The sequence below is a fragment of the Caretta caretta genome, chromosome 4 (assembly GCF_965140235.1).
Source record: "Caretta caretta isolate rCarCar2 chromosome 4, rCarCar1.hap1, whole genome shotgun sequence".
In the NCBI taxonomy this organism is placed as follows: Eukaryota; Metazoa; Chordata; order Testudines; family Cheloniidae; genus Caretta; species Caretta caretta.
In genome coordinates this window covers 109114126-109131364 of record NC_134209.1, presented here as the reverse complement: position 1 = coordinate 109131364, position 17239 = coordinate 109114126, and the positions used below count along the sequence as shown (strand labels likewise).

The following is a 17239-nucleotide window of genomic DNA, read 5'->3' as shown; positions in this document are numbered from 1 at the left end:
AACAGCGTTCTGCAGAGATTGTGTTCTATGTATACGTACCATAGGACCTGTATCAGATGACTCACTAGATGAAGTAAAGACTTTTTAATTTTTCTTCCCTTGCAAATGATAGCTAAATTTATAAGGTATTACCTGTAGCCGACACTGCATTTGAGGATATGAGCAATGTTATTTGTTGTTGGTTTTTAAAGACAGTTAATAATTACCATAGAGAAAACCACATATAGAACGCTACTTAAATATTTTATTAGAGAGGTTTATCAAAAAAAATTATGAGGGATATCCGAGGCTGACTAAAATTTCAGCTCTGCAGGTGTGATATCGTCCCAAATTTTATTATTATTGCCTAGAAGAGATGAGGCTGAGAGTAATAAAAACTGCCAAATCTGCAGTGCGGTCAGTAAATTACCAGGAATGATGTATATTTTTTCAGCTGTTGCGAGAAGCGAAAGAGAAAGAGAAGCAGAGATTGGCCCATCAAGTTACAGTTGAAAGGACAGTACATTATGGGCTGCTTTTTGATGAGTTTCAAGGTTTGTCCCATCTTGAAGCTCTGGAAATTCTGTCAAATGAAAGTGAAGCCAAGGTACAGTATACAAGCTGCATAAATAACAAACACAATGTTTAGTGAAATACTTTTTGTAAGCATTAATCTCCTCATACAAGTCCCATTAAAGTCAATAAGAGTTTTTTCATTGACTTCAGTGGGCTTTGATTTGGTCCCAAGGGTCAATCCCTTATATCATGAAGTCAATGAGCATTTTCCGAGTGACTTCAGGAGGACCAGGATTTAGCACAAAGAAAGCAAGGAAATCTGCTATTGAAAGTTCTAGTTGTTAAGACATTATGTGTTCTGCATTTTTAAACCTGTTACACGGTGCTAATGCCCTTTCAAGCTTTATCAGAAGACTCAAGTGTAATGTTTTTATTAAAGGTGTTACCATTTATATTCAGGAACCTTGCACCAACTACACCAAGAGATTAATAAAATATAATGCATTCTAGATTATTTATTTAACTTCTAAATATTCTTTATTGCATTGTGCTATTATCCTGTTGTTGACCAACCCAAGATATAAATAGAAATGTAAGCAGTCTCTGTGGCTAGGTTTACACAGCAATGTAACCTAGGGTAACTGGGACTTGAGTCAGCTGACCCACATCAGGGAAACCTGGGCTTGAGCATCTACATTGCATTTTAACCCTAGGTTAAGAATTTTCTGACCCGTGCTCAAACCTAGGACTCTAACATCCACACTGCACTGCACTGACCCAAGTCAAAAGTAACCATATTCCAGAGTGCCTAATGCCCCCCACCAATGTCAACATTCTAGCCCTAGGAACACGGTGTACTATGGGAAAACTCTACTGCCCACTCTGTTTCCTAACAGTGGTGGTGCTGTTGATGGGACTTGTGCCCACAGTTGGCCCTCCTCAAGGAGTACATGAGTGCATAAACTGCAAAGGGTATTACTCCATTGTTATGCAGGCACTAGTGGACCCCAGAGGCAGATTTATGAATGTCAGTGTGGGCTATAAAGGAGAAGTTAATGATGCCAGAGTTTTTTGCTACTCTGGAGTCTAGATTCATGGACAGGCTGGGACACTGTTCCTACCAAATGACATTGATATAAATGGTGTTACTGTCCCCACTGTTGTTATGGGGGAACCCGCGTACACTCTTTTGCCTTGGCTTATGAAACCATACCCTGATTTCAGAGGCCCAGGCAAAAAAAAGTTTAATTACACTCTAAGCAGGTGTAGAATGATTGTTGAATGTGCTTTTGGCAGATTAATATCCTGTTGGAGGTGTTTACAAACCCATTAGATGCCGGTGTAATTACTGCTGTCTGTGTTACTGTGGCTTGCTGTGCTCTTCACAACCTTTGTGAAGCCAGAGGTGAGCCATTTCCCTCTAAAAGGACCTATGACAGCAAGGGAACACTGGATTGGTATGCTCAGCCGGAAAGTGAAGCTAGCGTGGCGGGAGCTGGTTGCACCCAAGCAGCAGAAGTAAGGGGTACTTTGTGTGCTCACATTACAGATTTGCATGGCCCAATGGGAGAGGGAGAATAGTACCTGTAGGAATGTGCTTTGAGGGGAGGGGAAAACTGGCTCATTTTTGGTGAGGGGGCAGTGTTTGGGAGGGGGTGGTCTTGATTGCCATGCAATGTAAGTCAAAAGGACATGATAAAAAATAAATTGGTTGTGGTTGATAGTGTGCTTGTGCAAACTTCAGATCACTCACCCTGCAGAAGGAACACTCCAAAGGGGTCATACACTGTACCTGAGTCACCACCCTGTCTAAAGTCTTCTAACCCTGACCCAGCTGAAGACTGGTGCAGAAGCAGCCTCCAACGTTCAGCAGCTGGCGCTTTCTTACTCTCACTTTTTACTAACAAGTCTCGAGAAGCAGCCAACGCTGTGATCCACTGGTCTGCCCAATAATCAAGTTCTTCAGCTCTTGGCAATCCCCCCAGGGGATCAAGAACTAGCTGCTTCCTTCCCTGCTCCGTTCCGACCAGGAATGTGTGGCCCCTGCCTGCATGACCCAGCTGGGGGATCGCTGCTGTCCTCCCGAAGATCCCATCTCTTAAAACACACACACACACCCGAGCATGGCTGCTGCAGGCTACAGACTGGTGAAGTGCATCCCAGGCTTGGGGTGCACTGTCCTCCAACACCCCCCAGGCCCTTATTCCTGTCCCCGCTGCATTCCAGGAGGCTGCAGGGAAGTTTGGGGACCAGCTCCCACTCACCACCCTGACAGTGCACACAGACAGGGCGTCCCTGCACACACAGCCCCAGGAAGGGCAGTGGGAGCCCAGGAGCAAGGGTCAGAAAACAGAGCGCCACCCTGCAGAGAGAGGGAGTGGGAGAGCTCCTGGCTCACCACGGCCAGGGGGGTAATGATCCCCAACAGCCAGGAGCCACATCCCACCTGGCAAATTTGCTCCCTGCTCTGGGCAAGCTCCACACGACAGCAAGGAGACGCAGGAGCCAGAGCCACCAGTACTCCAGGAGGATGCAGGCAGTTCCGGACCACTGTCCTGGCTGCTTGCAGTACTGCTACTCTGCTGTCAGGAACTGTAGGATACGTCTGGAAGATTCTCAGGATCCCAAGTCAAACCAGGACCATGTGCACACAGGATAGCAATAGGGCTCCGACCCTAGGTCCAGGCTTAACTCTGGCTCAAACTCTACTACCCTATGGGATCCTGGGGTCTGAGCCCTAGGTTAGCACAATTGCAGTGTGGATGCAAGAGGGGGTTGACTTGAGTCCAGACTCAGACATGGGCTTATTGCTGTGTAGACAAACCCTGTAAGATTACTTTGAGACACATCCTTAGGTTAATAAGGTCTCTGTGACAGCTAGCTTTCAACTGTCAGTTTATTGGCTCTGCTGTTCATGCATTCAGGAAAGCTTTGTTGCACACTCAGTGGTGTCATTTATACATTGTGACATTTTTCCAAATACATTTCTCAGGGTATCTTCCTCCACCTTTTTCTTTTTAAGTCCATCTCTCTCTGCCCTCCCAAAAAATTGAAGTGTAAGGAATAGTTTTTCTTAAACAGAATGGTCCTGCTTTTTTAAAAGGGTCTCACTTCAGCCTCCTGTTTTTCTTGCACAAATAACTGCAGGCCCGTTTCCATAGCACTTTTGACACCTAATGTCCCTGTATTGTAGCATTGCACCTATTTCTAGGTGTAGAATTGTAAATACAAAAATCACAGTCAGATCCTATAAAAACAAAGAAGTAAAAACACCTTCACATTCATCATAGCCAAAACTTAGCTTGCGTCCATTTAAATTCAAGTTAACCAGAGCTCAGACTTCTTTATAATGAAATGAGGTTCATCTCTTGTAAGCAAGAGTGTTCAGTGCTTGGGTATCAACTGCAGATCAAGCAGCCTACATGGGGAGGAAAACTGACAGCAGTTTGGGGACTCTGCAAGGGTATTCCTAGTTGAAGAAGAAAACAGACTGGTGAGTGTCCATCAAAGACAGCCTATGCGAATTTGGTGGGACTAAGGCGGCTTGTGAAGAGAGCAGACTACTAACAGTCATTCCCTAGGTTCATAGCCTTTATTTTCAAAACTCTCAGTGGGCTAGAACCAGACTTTCTCCAGCACAATGATCTGCCATGACCACTGCATTCTTCAGAACAGTTGGACTGTCAGTAATGTGGATAAGCTCTGTAGGAGTAGGGAACAGGGCCACTACTCTGGAATTCCCTGCCACAGCTGTTCAGGCTGACAGGGAGTCTTCCCCTCTGCTCTTCCTACCCACTCTCTTCACCAGAGCCTTCCCAGAATAATTATAAGATGTTAAAATAAATTGGTTTTAATCCAAAAAATGTGCTCAAATATCTTGTAAGGCTTGTGTAATATTTGTAAGAAATTCGGATACCAAGTGGATGAACACATAATTAATCCCTAGATAAGGTAGGTTGATAGATTAGATAAAGGACCTGATCTTTTAATGGGAGTTCTTGTCTACTGCTCAACACACCTTGGGGTCAGGAACAAAATTTGTAATTTCAGAGGGGTGAAAGAGAGGGGTGATTTGGGTTAGTAGTGATCACTGTCATTTCCTTCTTCAGATTCAGTCATTTTTAACATCACTTAATGGAGAGGAATTAGAAACTGTGAAAAATGACTTAATTGCTATTAAAGAGATCTTCATTCCAAAGGACTCAAATAATGAAGAGGATCAAGAAAAAAAAGGTAATTAAAAAAATACTGGCATATCCCAGGTGAGACCTGTTAAATCTGTGTTTAATTAAAAAAAACTTTAATCCAAACTAGCATGCTTTAATTAATTGAGAGTTGACAGCAGACAGAAAATTTGGAGTGCATTTCTCTATAATACCCTAACATTCTTCAAAAGAAGTAAATACAATGGAGACTAGGGAAGCTTGGATTGTTAGATGTTCATTTCAGACTCAATTGATTCACATTCTGGTTTATAGACTCTACTTATAAAATTGTGCATGCACCACAGGCTAAAAGTTTAGTGGAGTTCAGCAATGATTTTGTACCATAATGGCTGTATCCAGTACACAGTGGGTGAGATCCTTACCCCTGCTCCAGCAACTTTACACCAGATAAAAGGGCTTGTGTGACATAAAAGGGTCCTAAAAGCCCCAGTTCCTGCTGAGAGAGAATTCCCCTCACACAGGTACTGTTGAAGAAAGCCATAGGGCTGCCTCCAAGGCTTCTCTTTGCAAGTCCTGACTTAGGAGGTGTGCTGGGGGGCAGCCAGGGCATGTTACAGGCCGGGCTGCAGTATACAGCACTGAGGGGATTCCAGACCATGCTGTGGTTGAGAGGGCAGCCTAGGGAGGTTTCCATAGAGAGACGCTTAGGGCTGCCTATGTTATGCCAGGGGCCTCTGCAGCCTCTGAAACAGGACAGAATCAGAAGGTTGAATAGGTAGCTTAAAGCCACCGTAGTCCCCTCTCCTCCTGGGTTGTGCACTCTGAATTGATCTCTTGAAATCAATGGAAATGGACTCTATCCTCAGTAACTTAGAAGACCATGTTTTACATATAAGGGTCTTCTCCGAATCTCAGGGATGCAGGCCTATACGACCTTACATTTTGCAAAATATTGAGAGATGTGTGACCAAGAATCTGAAATTAAGAATCACTGAAATAAAACCTTATTTAAAAGAAGTGTCTAGAGATATTTCATTGTTGACACCACCTGGGGCAGCAGCAACTTCTATTCTGTTCTACTCTACATATTTCCCTCATCACCATAGTCTCCTAGCACCTTCCAATAGTTTATTAAGCAAAAAGGGACTAACATCTGTCTCATGTGGTTTGTTCTTTCATCCTCTCCTCAAGGGAAAGCTGTGTGTGCAGTAAAGTGTTTTAGTTTGGTATGGTTGTTTTTTTAATGTAAACACTGCTTTGAGTTTGTACTAGAGAGAGCACATCAAAGAAACATGGCTTGCATTTGGAGTGGAAAGTGGTGAGGTCTGTGATGGTCCTTAATGCCTGAAGAATTCATTCCACAGCCCCCAAGAACGCTCTGTCTCCAGCACACATGAGCTTTACACTTAAGGTGGAAAGTTCCCTTGTGCCTGAGGAGGGGAGTTGTCAACCAATGTCTTCATTCTCAAGCTCTGAGCAATCTTTTAGATATGCTAAGCCTAAGCCATAGAGCTCCTTGAAGATAAAGACTGAAGCAAAAAACATTGCAGATTTTGCTTTGCAAAAGCAAATCAGTAGGAAGACCAAAATACATCCTCCCTTGTGACAGAGGAAATAATAACCACAGACAAGTTCAATGCAGCTTGGAGCGAGAGAATGGTCTTCAGAAAGTGCAACAGTTATTTTAGGCTGCAGTAGGATCAACTACTGTTCAAGGTGACTCATTTCCTTTAACCACAATAAGTGCACATTGGGCAACATTCACCACGGTGCAGAAAGCCAGGCAATTCCTATGCACCAAAGGCAGTATAATACAGTGTGTTGTGTATCCCTTTGTGATCAGCCCTTTAGTGGTGGACAGGATTTGCCCTCTCCTTCTGCACAGAGGCATATGTCACCCATACTGCATAAGCAGCAATCCGACAAGGGAACTTTCATATCTTGTACACATCACATGATGTCTGTCCACAGATATTTACAAACAATTAAGGGGACGATGTCAACTTGCTTTTTTTTTAATACGAGAGGATGAAGGAGACTATAAAAATATTAAATATTTAAATGTTTAATATCTGGCCGTACACAGAATTACTAAAGGAGATAGAAAGAGAAATCTGGCCTTTGAGAAATGGAGAGGAGACCCAGTTTCTTTTCAGATATTTGTAACATGCTTACAGGCAGCTGCGTTGAATCTCTTGAGGACAAAGTTGCCAGCTATTTGGTTTATATATCCCAGTGTTTTGCTGCTCAGCTAGCAAACTTTCATGTAGATGAACTAGATTTTTTGCTACAACTCAGTCTCCTGAGGGCTGAAATACTTTAGTCTAACCCTAGTTGTGCTCAATATGAGGGTAACTAAATGAAGTTAATGGCCTGTGATATACTGGACATAAGACTAATGATCCCTCCTGGCCTTAAACTCTGTGAAACGATGAACAAGATAAACCCTTATGGGAAAGTCCTATATAATTTAAGAGGGATGAAATCAATACGGTTCTGTAGAAATTACTCTAAAATCTAATAGAAATTCACAGAGCATCTAATCCTTTCTATGGGCCTGCTCCAGAGCCCACTGAGCTGAGAAGGAGTCTTTCCACAGACTTCAGTGAGCTTTGGAGCAGGCCTTAAAGACTTTTTTTTTTTAACTATTGTGACAAAGCTCTGTCCTTGCCTCCATGGGTCCCGCGTTTCCTGGTGGATTTCGCTAGCCTCAGAGGCTCACTGTGACCTCCATGTAACCCTTCTCTCTCTAGAGACAAGGGTCAGTCTACTGAGCCATTTTCCTCATAAGCCAGCAAGGGAGGTGAGGAGAAGTTATCCTTCCTTGCACAATCTCTGTTGTCTCCCAGTCTCAGTGATTAATCAGGGGGCAGAGCGGGGGGAGCCCAGGCCCACCCTCTACTCCGGGCTCCAGCCCAGGAACCCTAATAGTACCAGCTATGGTAGCTGACCTTTTAGAAACATGACATGTACAATTCCCTGGGCTACTTCCCCCACAGCAGCCCTCACTTCCTCAAGCTCCACTTCACCCTTACCTCAGGGCCTCCTTCCTTGTACCTGATGTGGTGTGTACTACTCAGCCTCTCCAACAGCGCAACTTCCTCCCACAACTCCTGACATGCACACCCACCTGACTGACTGGGAGACTTTTAACTAGTTTCAGCCAGCCCCTGATTGGCTTCAGGTGTCCCAATCAACCTAGCGCTCTCCCTGCCTTCTGGAAAGTCTTAATTGGCCCCAGGTGTCTTAATTGACCTGGAGCAGCTGCCATTTCACTTATCCTGGTACCAGGGATTTGTTTAGCCTGGAGCTAATATAGCCATCTGACCTTGCCCCGTCACACTATCCTATAGAATTATATACAGTAGTATGGATATAATTTTGTATTACATTTTATAGGATGGTTTGAAAACTATGGAAAAATGATAATTTTCTATAGGACCTTTCCATGAGGGCTGGGCTGGCATCTCTGTGGTGAGGACACCCTCATGAGACACTTGAGTTTCAGTGTTTGCTGCTGCCTTTCCCTTGTGATTGGCCATGCACGGAGCATTGCAAAGACACTGTGCACATCTCCTTACATTGCCCTGCAATGTCCTCACTAGACAACATCTTTGAGGGTGCCTAAGAGAATCCTACTTATCTTTTCTCAGCCAGGCTGAAATGTGGGATCTTCAGGAAGGGTGTAAAAACTAGGATAATGGGAGAAGGGGTTTCCTGTGACCCTTGGGAGGCCTGTGTGACAGGAACACCAAGCCATTCCCTGAATTTAACACATGCATTCCTAAGTGTCTTTATTGAGTGCAGCCAATGCATAAAGGCCCCATAAAACTTAAAGAATTCAGTTAATAGGCCCATAAAGGGCAATAATCTGTCATTTTAAAATAAATATGATATCCAGCATCTTTAAATTTAATTCTACTAATGATGTAAATGTTTGTTCCCCCGACAGAGCACAGTTTTATTAACTGTTGCAGGTTTCTAATTCAGACAGCCTTTGTTTGCCAACGGCTATATAATTTAAGCCACATTTCTATTCTCCACTTACTGTGGTTCATGTTTCTGATCCTATTTACAAAACCAAATGTAGCTTCCCAGGTTGCACTGAGGTGTGTCCTTCCCAGAGCAGATTCTTGGTCTTTTTTCTTTTTTAATTTGATTTATTTACCTAAAATGATTTGTTTAGGGCCCTTCGGCATATTGCCATGATATAGTCCTTATCTACATTGGGGAAAATGCGGTGTGCTTAGTACTATTTAACATGTTTTTCAAGCACACACTGAGCACCTCGTGTGAACAAGGACAGTGCTGTTTAATTATGAGTTAGCTGGTCATGGTGAAACCCACTGCAAATAAGAGGTGTGTTCTTAACTTGACTTAGATAACTCAGGTTAAAATCCCAGCAAAGACAAGGTAGTTGTAGTTTTATCGTTAGTAAGCAAGTGGAGTTAAACCACAATTCCCCTATTGTCTTTAATTCAACTCACTAACTTGTGTTAAAACAACAACTGCCTTGTCATCAGTGGGATTTTAATTAGAACCTTTTTTCCCCCCAGTGAAGACATGGTCCTAGACAAGATGTTCTTGACCATGTTAAGTTCTGTCTAGGTGCTCAGCAGTACCTAAAAACATGTTAAGTGACATCATGTTGGCTAACTGTCTTGCTAAAGACACCGTGTTTTCCCATTGTAGACAAGGTAATTTTGTAGACAACAGTATTTTATAGCGCTACGGTATCATTTGGCTGTGCTCTACGTATACAAAAGATAAGAGATTTAGCTGGAAGAAAAATACTTCCTTACCTTCAAATAAACTGTTTGGAGGGTTTGTTTCTTTGCTGTAACCTTGAGGATCCATCCTGGACCATTTCTCACCTTCTGCTGCTGCTCCAAGGATGTTACTAGAGCTTTTCAGCTGCAGTTATCTCTGTGGAGACGGCACAAGAGAAAGATATAGGAAGATCTCTGGAGGGCACTTTTGGGAAAGCTCGTTTGCATAAATCTCATTCTTGGCAATTTTGGGATTGGGTGTGTAGCCTGTTTCCATGCCATCTTTAGGATCAGTCAGACGGGTACAATCAGCATCCACAGGCGTAAGGGGAAAGGGCACTTCTTGCTTCCAAAGGGCCAAATGTGTTTTTCAAGTAGTTTTCTGTTTCCTTTCAAACTGTGTTAATATTCGTGCCCAACGAAAGATGAGGATACCTGAAAAAGTGACTGTACTTAATTCTTAAGGCTACGTTAATATCAGTGACTTCACATGTCACCACCTGACATTAAGGGACAAGGTAACTGAACTGGGTATCAAATTTTATATTCCACAAGTTATCAGAAGTTCTGGTACTTGTACAATGTGTCAGTGAACAGCTTCTATAGTTTCAGTAGGCTGCAAATAATGACACAGTTCAACATAGACTTTTAAAAATAAATGAAGCGAACATTGAAATAATAACCCTGAATACAAGAAAACTTGCTCAACACTGTCAAAAGATCAGCCATATTGGGTCAGACCAACGATCCTTTCAGCCCAGCATCCTGTTTTCTGGTCATGCTCTCTGAAGCATCTGGCACTGGCCATTGTCAGAACAGGGCAATTTCAAGTGATTCATCTCCTGTCTTTCAGTCCCAGCTTCTGGCAGTTGGAGGTGTAGGGACGCCTGGAGCATAGGGTTGCATCCCTGACCATCTTGGTTAGTAGCGACTGATGGACCTATTCTCCATGAACTTATCAAATTCTTTTTTGAACCCAGTTACACTTCTGGCCTTCACAACATCCCATGGCAACGAGTCCCACAGATTGACTGTGTGCTGTGAAGAAGTACTTTCCTGTGTTTGTTTTAAACCTGCTGCCTGTTAATTTCTTCAGGTGACCCCTAGTTCTTGTGTTTTGTGAAAGGGTAAATAAGACTTCCCTATTCACTTTCTCCACATCATTCATGGTTGTATTGACCTCTGTCATATCCTCTCTTTATTCATCTCTTTTCTAAGCTGAACATTCCCAGTCTTTGTAATCTCTTCTCTTATGGAAACGGTTCCATACCGTTAATCATTTTTGTTGCCCATATCTTTTCCATTTCTAATTTCATCTTTTATGAGATGGGGCAACCAGAACTGCACACCGTATTCAAGGTGTGGGCATACCATGGATTAATATAGGGCATTATGATATTTCTGTTTCATTGTTTATTCTTTTCCCAGTGGTTCTTAACATTGCTAGCTTTTCTGACTGCCGCTGCACATTGAGTGGATGGTGTCAGAGAATTATCCATGATGATTCCAAGATTTCTTTCTTGAGTGGTAACAGGTAATTTAGACCCCATCATTTTGTATGTCCATTACTTTGCATTTATCAACATTGAATTTTATCTGCCTTTTTGTTGCCCAGTCACCCAGTTTTGTAAAATCCCTTTGTAATTCTTTGCAGTCAGCTTTGGACTTAACTTTGAGTAATTTTGCATTGTCTACAAATTTTCCCACCTCCCTGTTCACCCCTTTTCCAGATCATTAATGAACATGTTGAGCAGCACTGGTCCCAGTTCAGATCTTTAGGGGGGATCCTGCCATTTACCTCTCTCCATTATGAAAACTGTCCATTTATTTCTATGCATTGTTTTCTAGCTTTTAATAAATTACTGATCCATAAGAGGATCTTCCCCTTCTTATTCCATGACTGCTTAGTGTGCTTAAGAGCCTTTGGTGAGGGACCTGGTCAAAGACTTTGTGAAAATCCAAGTCACTGTATTGTTTGGCTCACCCTTGTCCACATGTTTGTTGACACTCTCAAAGAATTGTAATAGATTGGTGAGACGTGATTTCCCTTTACAAAAGCTGTGTTGACTCCTCCACAAGATACTGTTTTTATGTGTCTGATAATTCTGTTCTTTACTATAGTTTCAACCAATTTGATAGATACTGAAGGGAGGTTTACCGGCCTGTAAAAGCCAAGGTCACCATTGGAGTCTTTTATAAAATCAGCATTATGTTAGCTATCCTCCAGTCATCTGGTACAGAGGCTTATTTAAGCGATAGGTTACATACCATAGTAAGTAATTCTGAAATTTCATATTTGAATCTCTTCAAAAATTCTTAGGTGAATACCACCTTGTTCTGGTGATTTATTACTGTTAAATTTATCAGTTTATTCCAAAACCTCCTCAACCTGGACAGTTCCTCAGATTTGTCACCTAAAAAGAATGGCTCAGATGTGGGGATCTCCTCCACATCCTCTGCCATGAAGATCGATGCAAAGAATTTAGTTAGCATCTCCATGACAGCCTTGTCTTCCTTGAGTGCTCTTTTAGCAACTCACTCGCTTGGTGGCACAACTGAGTGTTTGGCAGGATTCCTGCTTCTGATGTACTTAAAAACAACGTTGCTGGTTTTTTTTTTCTCTCTTTAGCTAATGGCGCCTCAAAGTCTGTCTTGTCCTGCCTAATTATACTTTTACACTTGACTTGCCAGAGTTTGTGCTCCTTTCTATTTTCCTCACTAAGATTTGACTTCCAATTTTTTAAGGATGCTTTTTCACCTCTAACAGCCTCTTTTACTCTGCTGTTTACCATTGGGGAATTTTTGTGGCTCTTCCTTTTTTTTTTTTTTTGCATATACATTTTGTTTGAGCCTAAACTAGTCTCATTGTTGACCTGGTGGGATCACCTCTAAGCGAGACAGGACAGTTCAGTGTCTAGGCCAGGTCAGTTAAAGAGTTGGTGTTATCAATTATTCATATTTACTTATATGGCACTGAGTTGTGTGTGGTTCTTTACATGTAAGGAGATGGGTTCCTGCCTCAAACAGATTATAATGTCAAGTTCTGCCAGCTTTACTCATGCTGAGTAGTACCTTATTTTGTAAATCATCCTATCAAAATCAGTTAAACTAATTGCAGAGTATGGTACGGTACTTTTGAAATGGAGTGGGGTTGGAATCACCCTGTGCAGAGGGTTAGCATAGCAATGTCTTAGTCCCATTAAACCCTATTTTGAGGAGGTAAGGATGGAAAATGTATCCCTAGCTAATAAATGAATAGATAAAAATGGAGACAAAACAAATCTTGATGTGCTTATCCGTAGCATGATCAGGGCTAGAAAGCTGTTTAGTCATATTTCCCCAGAAGGGTGCTAATGTGGATTCCGACACATGGTAGATCCAACCAACCAAACTAAGATACTTTTAGGAGATTACATAGATAAAATGGTAGAATTGCTTGGCAGAAATTGTCATAATGGAAAACATTATCTGTGAAGCCAAAGATAAACTAAAAGATAGTAAAATATATGCATCTTGGGAAGCCCCACAGAAAGAACACAATAGGCCCTGGGGAAACAATGATTGTAGTTTGAGCTGTCACAGGCAAACAAAAGGAATCTATATGACCAAGATGGAGTTCAAGCACAGAGAATCTGTGGTTTACTCACAAACATTCTACAGTGAGAGAAAGTCCTGCCCCTTAGACCAGTGGTTCTCAAACTTTTTTTCATGGACCACTTGAAATTGCCGAGGGTCTCAGCGGACCACTTAATAATCTTTCCAAATGTTGTTTGTACCGTTAGCTAACTATTGTAAAGCACTTTGGATAAAAGAGCTATATTAAAAAAAACCTTAAAAATAATTAACTTTTTTTTGTTTTACAAATAAAAGCACACAACTCAAATTTTAATATCAGTTACCTTTCTAATGCAATGGATGTGTCCTCTCTCTTCCACCGTGGCAGCCCCCAAGCTGGGGCTGGTAAGGAGGGGTCTCTTTCTCTCTCCCCCACTGCAGCAGTCCTTGAGGTGGGACTGAGAAGGAGGGGGGTCTGTCCCTCTCTCCCCCGCCACAGAAGCCACAGAGCTCAACCTGGGAAGGAGGGCCAATTCTCCCCGGCAGCCGCAGCCCTGGAGCTGGAGAAAGTCACCTCTTTCTCTGGCCACTGCAGTCCTGCACATTCCAAATTCCCCCCACCTCCTCTTCTCACTCCACTGCCCCCTCCCACCTACCCTTATTTCCCCCCAAGGCCACCACCTCACCTTACATGTGTATCTTCTCCAGGGTCCAGGCAACCTAATTAGTGGAGCCACACCTGCGCAGCTCCACTGATTAGGTGGGTGGCCCTTCATTCTTTTGTGTGCGGCCGCCCAGGCGCACACCTTAGAGGGAACTATCCGTGGACCACCTGAATGGAGCTCACGGACCACAGTTTGAGAACCTCTGCCATAGACTAAACCACAAAAATGAAAGTTTTGCTTAACCAGAGTTAAGGAAATTACCCTTTTTAGCTGTAGTCCCCACAGTGTGAAAGGAATTATTTTGGGGAAGTTTTGTGGTCTGTGTTATACAGGAGGTCAGACTAGATGATCACAGTGATCACGTCTGTCCTTGGAACCTATGAATAAGCAGGAAACACCCTTTACCTTATGTTCTCTGGTTATGCTGCTCTGTTGTGTATATATATTCTCATTTGAGAAAAGGGGCTTATTTATTGGGGGTTGTATGTGTTCTTCCCTGGTGATTCTGCTGACCCACTGCAATTCTGGGGAGGTAAGCCACGACCTGTGACTTATACAGAATCATAGAAATGAAGGGCTGGAAGGGACTTCAAGAGGTCATCTAGTCCATCCTTCTATGCTGAGGCAGAACCAAATATACCTAGACCATCCCTTACAGGTGATTGTCTCACCTGTTCTTAAAAATATACATCTAGTTCTTGCCTCTGCTGTCTCCCTGTTTTCTTTTGATGGAACAAAGAGTGGAGACATGCACATTTTGTTAGACTAACCAATGCTGGTTCTCTAGTGCTAGAAATATGTTGGGATATGATCTTTGATTTGATTTTTGGATGCTACAACAAAAACAACACTCTCAGAAATAATCTTATTTCCTTTTGCAGCAGACATGGAAGAAGAGTTTGTTAGCATGCTTACTGAGCTTCTGTTTGAATTGCACGTTGCTGCCACTCCTGACAAACTTAATAAGGTTGGTGCAAGTTACAGAACCTGCCTCCACTCCGTAGTATAAAGAAGAGCTAGTGGGCACTGCTCTGAAATTTGATGTAGAGCAGTATCTAGGGTGGCAGATCAGAGCGCAAATGGTGGATGGCACAGAGATGTTAAATAGAGAGAGCTGTGGTAGAAGAGATTAGGTGGGTCAGACCAGAACCAGGGGGCCAGACTAGCTAGCTACTCTCTCACTGACAAGCCAGAATGATGGGCCGCACAAAGAAATCTCAAAGTGGGGAAAGCTTTAGTAGATAGAATAGGGATCTTTACATGAGGGTTTGGTTTGGTGTATTATGGTCCGTCTACACAGACTGCAGCAGGTCTACAGACTCAGGGTAGTGGGGCTCGTGTTATCACTGTCAAAATAGCTGTGTAGAGAGCGCATTGAAGTTGCAGCTTTGGCTCTGAAGCCCAACCCCCTCCAAAGGCTTCAGTGCCTGAACTCCAGCCTGGGATGCAACTTCATCCCCAGCACTGGCTACCCCACTGTTTTGAGAGCACTAGCACAAGTACCACTAGCCTCAGCCCATCAACCCAGGCTGGAAGGCTCGCTCCCATGGCCTGGGTAGATGTATCGTTAGGTACATCTACACCACAGTTAAAAACCCATGGTTGGCCCATGACAGTTGGCGTAGGCTTGGGCTAAGGGGCTGTTTAATTGCAATGTAGACATTCAGGCTCAGGCTGCACCCCGAGCTCTGAGACCGTCCCACCTCACAGGATCCTAGAACCTGGGCTTCAGCCAAAACCTAAACATCTACATTGCAGTTAAACAGCACCTTAGCCCGAGTCAGCTGGTATGGGCCAGCCCTGAGTTTTTAAACTGTGGTGTAGGTGTATCCTTACTGGCCAGCGACACAGTTCAGCATCAGAATTAAATTTAGCATTGGTCATGTTCATTTTTCTGGGGGAGTACTCCAAACATTCTAAGCTTGAAACAAAATGTTATCACTTCTAATTAGAATTGGCATTTTAAAAAAAAGTGATAAATGCCACATTAATTGTCTGGAAAGACATCACTGATGCTGTTTCTGCTTTGATCCACTTATCGGCTTGGTACTAAGCAGTTCAAAATTCAGTTGCTTTCTTTCTAATTTCCTTTCTGAACTTGGACTTGTTTTAGCTTATTCAAAGAATTTGCTTATTTTTTCTTTCTTTATAAAAATTCTGCTTCACTTTTCCACTCAGATCTTAGTTTTCTTCTTCTTTTATTTCTTAGTTACATCCTGCATAAAACTGAGTTTTTGGTAACCTTAGTCTTAATGATAGCTCTATATGCAGATTAAGGGCAGTATAATATAGTTCAGTATATGGCCATAGGTGAGCAATGCTTCAGTGGACAAAAAGATTTTCTCCTATGTACATGCCTGATGTAAATAAGAATTTTGAGTGGAACAGTAAAACTAGGTAAAGAAAAATGTATTGTTAACTTGTGTTTCAGCAACATTATTTGATCTTCCACACTTGAGTAATAGGAGTTTTTTTTTATGGGGTTTGTTTGGCAGGCTAGGAAAAAAGCTCATGACTGGCTGGAAGAAACCAACTTCTCCACATCACTAGACTTGGAAGAGAAGCCAGAGGAAAACAAACAGGAGGAACAAAAGACTGAACAAGGAGGAGGAGATGGTGGTGATAAAACAGAAGAAAAGAAAAATAAAACTGTGGAGGTAAAATAGTCCTAGAAGGAGAAATTTCATAAACAAAATCATAATCTCTTTGGCTGGATTCTCTAAACAACCAGCATTGGTGCTTCATCCTTATGTGTGGTACTGTTGTTTTTAATATCTCCAGGGGGAGAAGTTATTTAGTTTTATAAAGGAACTTAAAAGAGATGGTAATCAATAGCTATGAGCCCAATTCTGCAAACCTTACTTATATATGTATTTTTTACTATTAGATGATTCTTATGAGTAAATAATCAACAGGATCAGGCCCTCTGCCAATAGTAACTTTTTAAGCTTTAAAAAAATTAAAAGCCTCATATATACCTTTTACACAAAAGATTAAATTCAGGGAGATGGGAAAATCCTATGGTGTTTTGTCTGTAGCAATGTACCATATTTAAAGTAATGTCTCAGAATTTGGTAGTGGCTCTTACTTCAGGTGTCAATAAATGAAAAAAAATATGATCAACTTATATTTAAAATTATGGATAAACAGATGTGCGAAGTAGCAATATTATTAACTAGTCAAACCAAAAGGTTATGATTTTTTTTATGAAAGGTCTTTCTTAATGCTAAATATACCCAGTGGTGCTGTTGCCTTCTGTGGATATAGAAGAGTACACAGAAGTCACCTACTACAGGAGAGGCCCAACAAAGAAAATAACAGAACGCCACTAGCTGTCACCTTCAGCCCCCAACTAAAACCTCTCCAAGATCTGCAACCTATCGTGAAAAATGATCTCTCGCTCCCACAGATCTTGGGAGACAGACCAGTCCTCGCTTAGAGACAGCCCCCCAACCTGAAGCAAATACTCTCCAGCAACCACACAACAAAAACACTAACCCAGGAACCTATCCTTGCAATAAAGCCTGATGCCAACTCTGTCCACATATTTATTCAAGTGACACCATCACAGGACCTAATCACATTAGCC

The 17239-nt window shown here is 42.3% G+C and overlaps 1 protein-coding gene across 3 annotated transcripts in view; it reads left to right on the top strand.

Annotated features, from left to right (window-relative positions):
• The window catches only part of FAM114A1 (family with sequence similarity 114 member A1), a 72168-nt gene that overhangs the window by 42070 nt on the left and 12859 nt on the right, over positions 1-17239 (top strand). For 2 of the 3 annotated variants that reach the window (XM_048848589.2, XM_048848587.2), the window contains 4 exons: positions 434-586; positions 4605-4728; positions 14532-14617; positions 16146-16307. In XM_048848589.2, the coding sequence (XP_048704546.2) occupies positions 434-586; positions 4605-4728; positions 14532-14617; positions 16146-16307 (525 nt within the window). The remainder of the gene's footprint in view (positions 1-433; positions 587-4604; positions 4729-14531; positions 14618-16145; positions 16308-17239) is intronic. The other variant, XM_048848588.2, reaches the window with a different exon arrangement.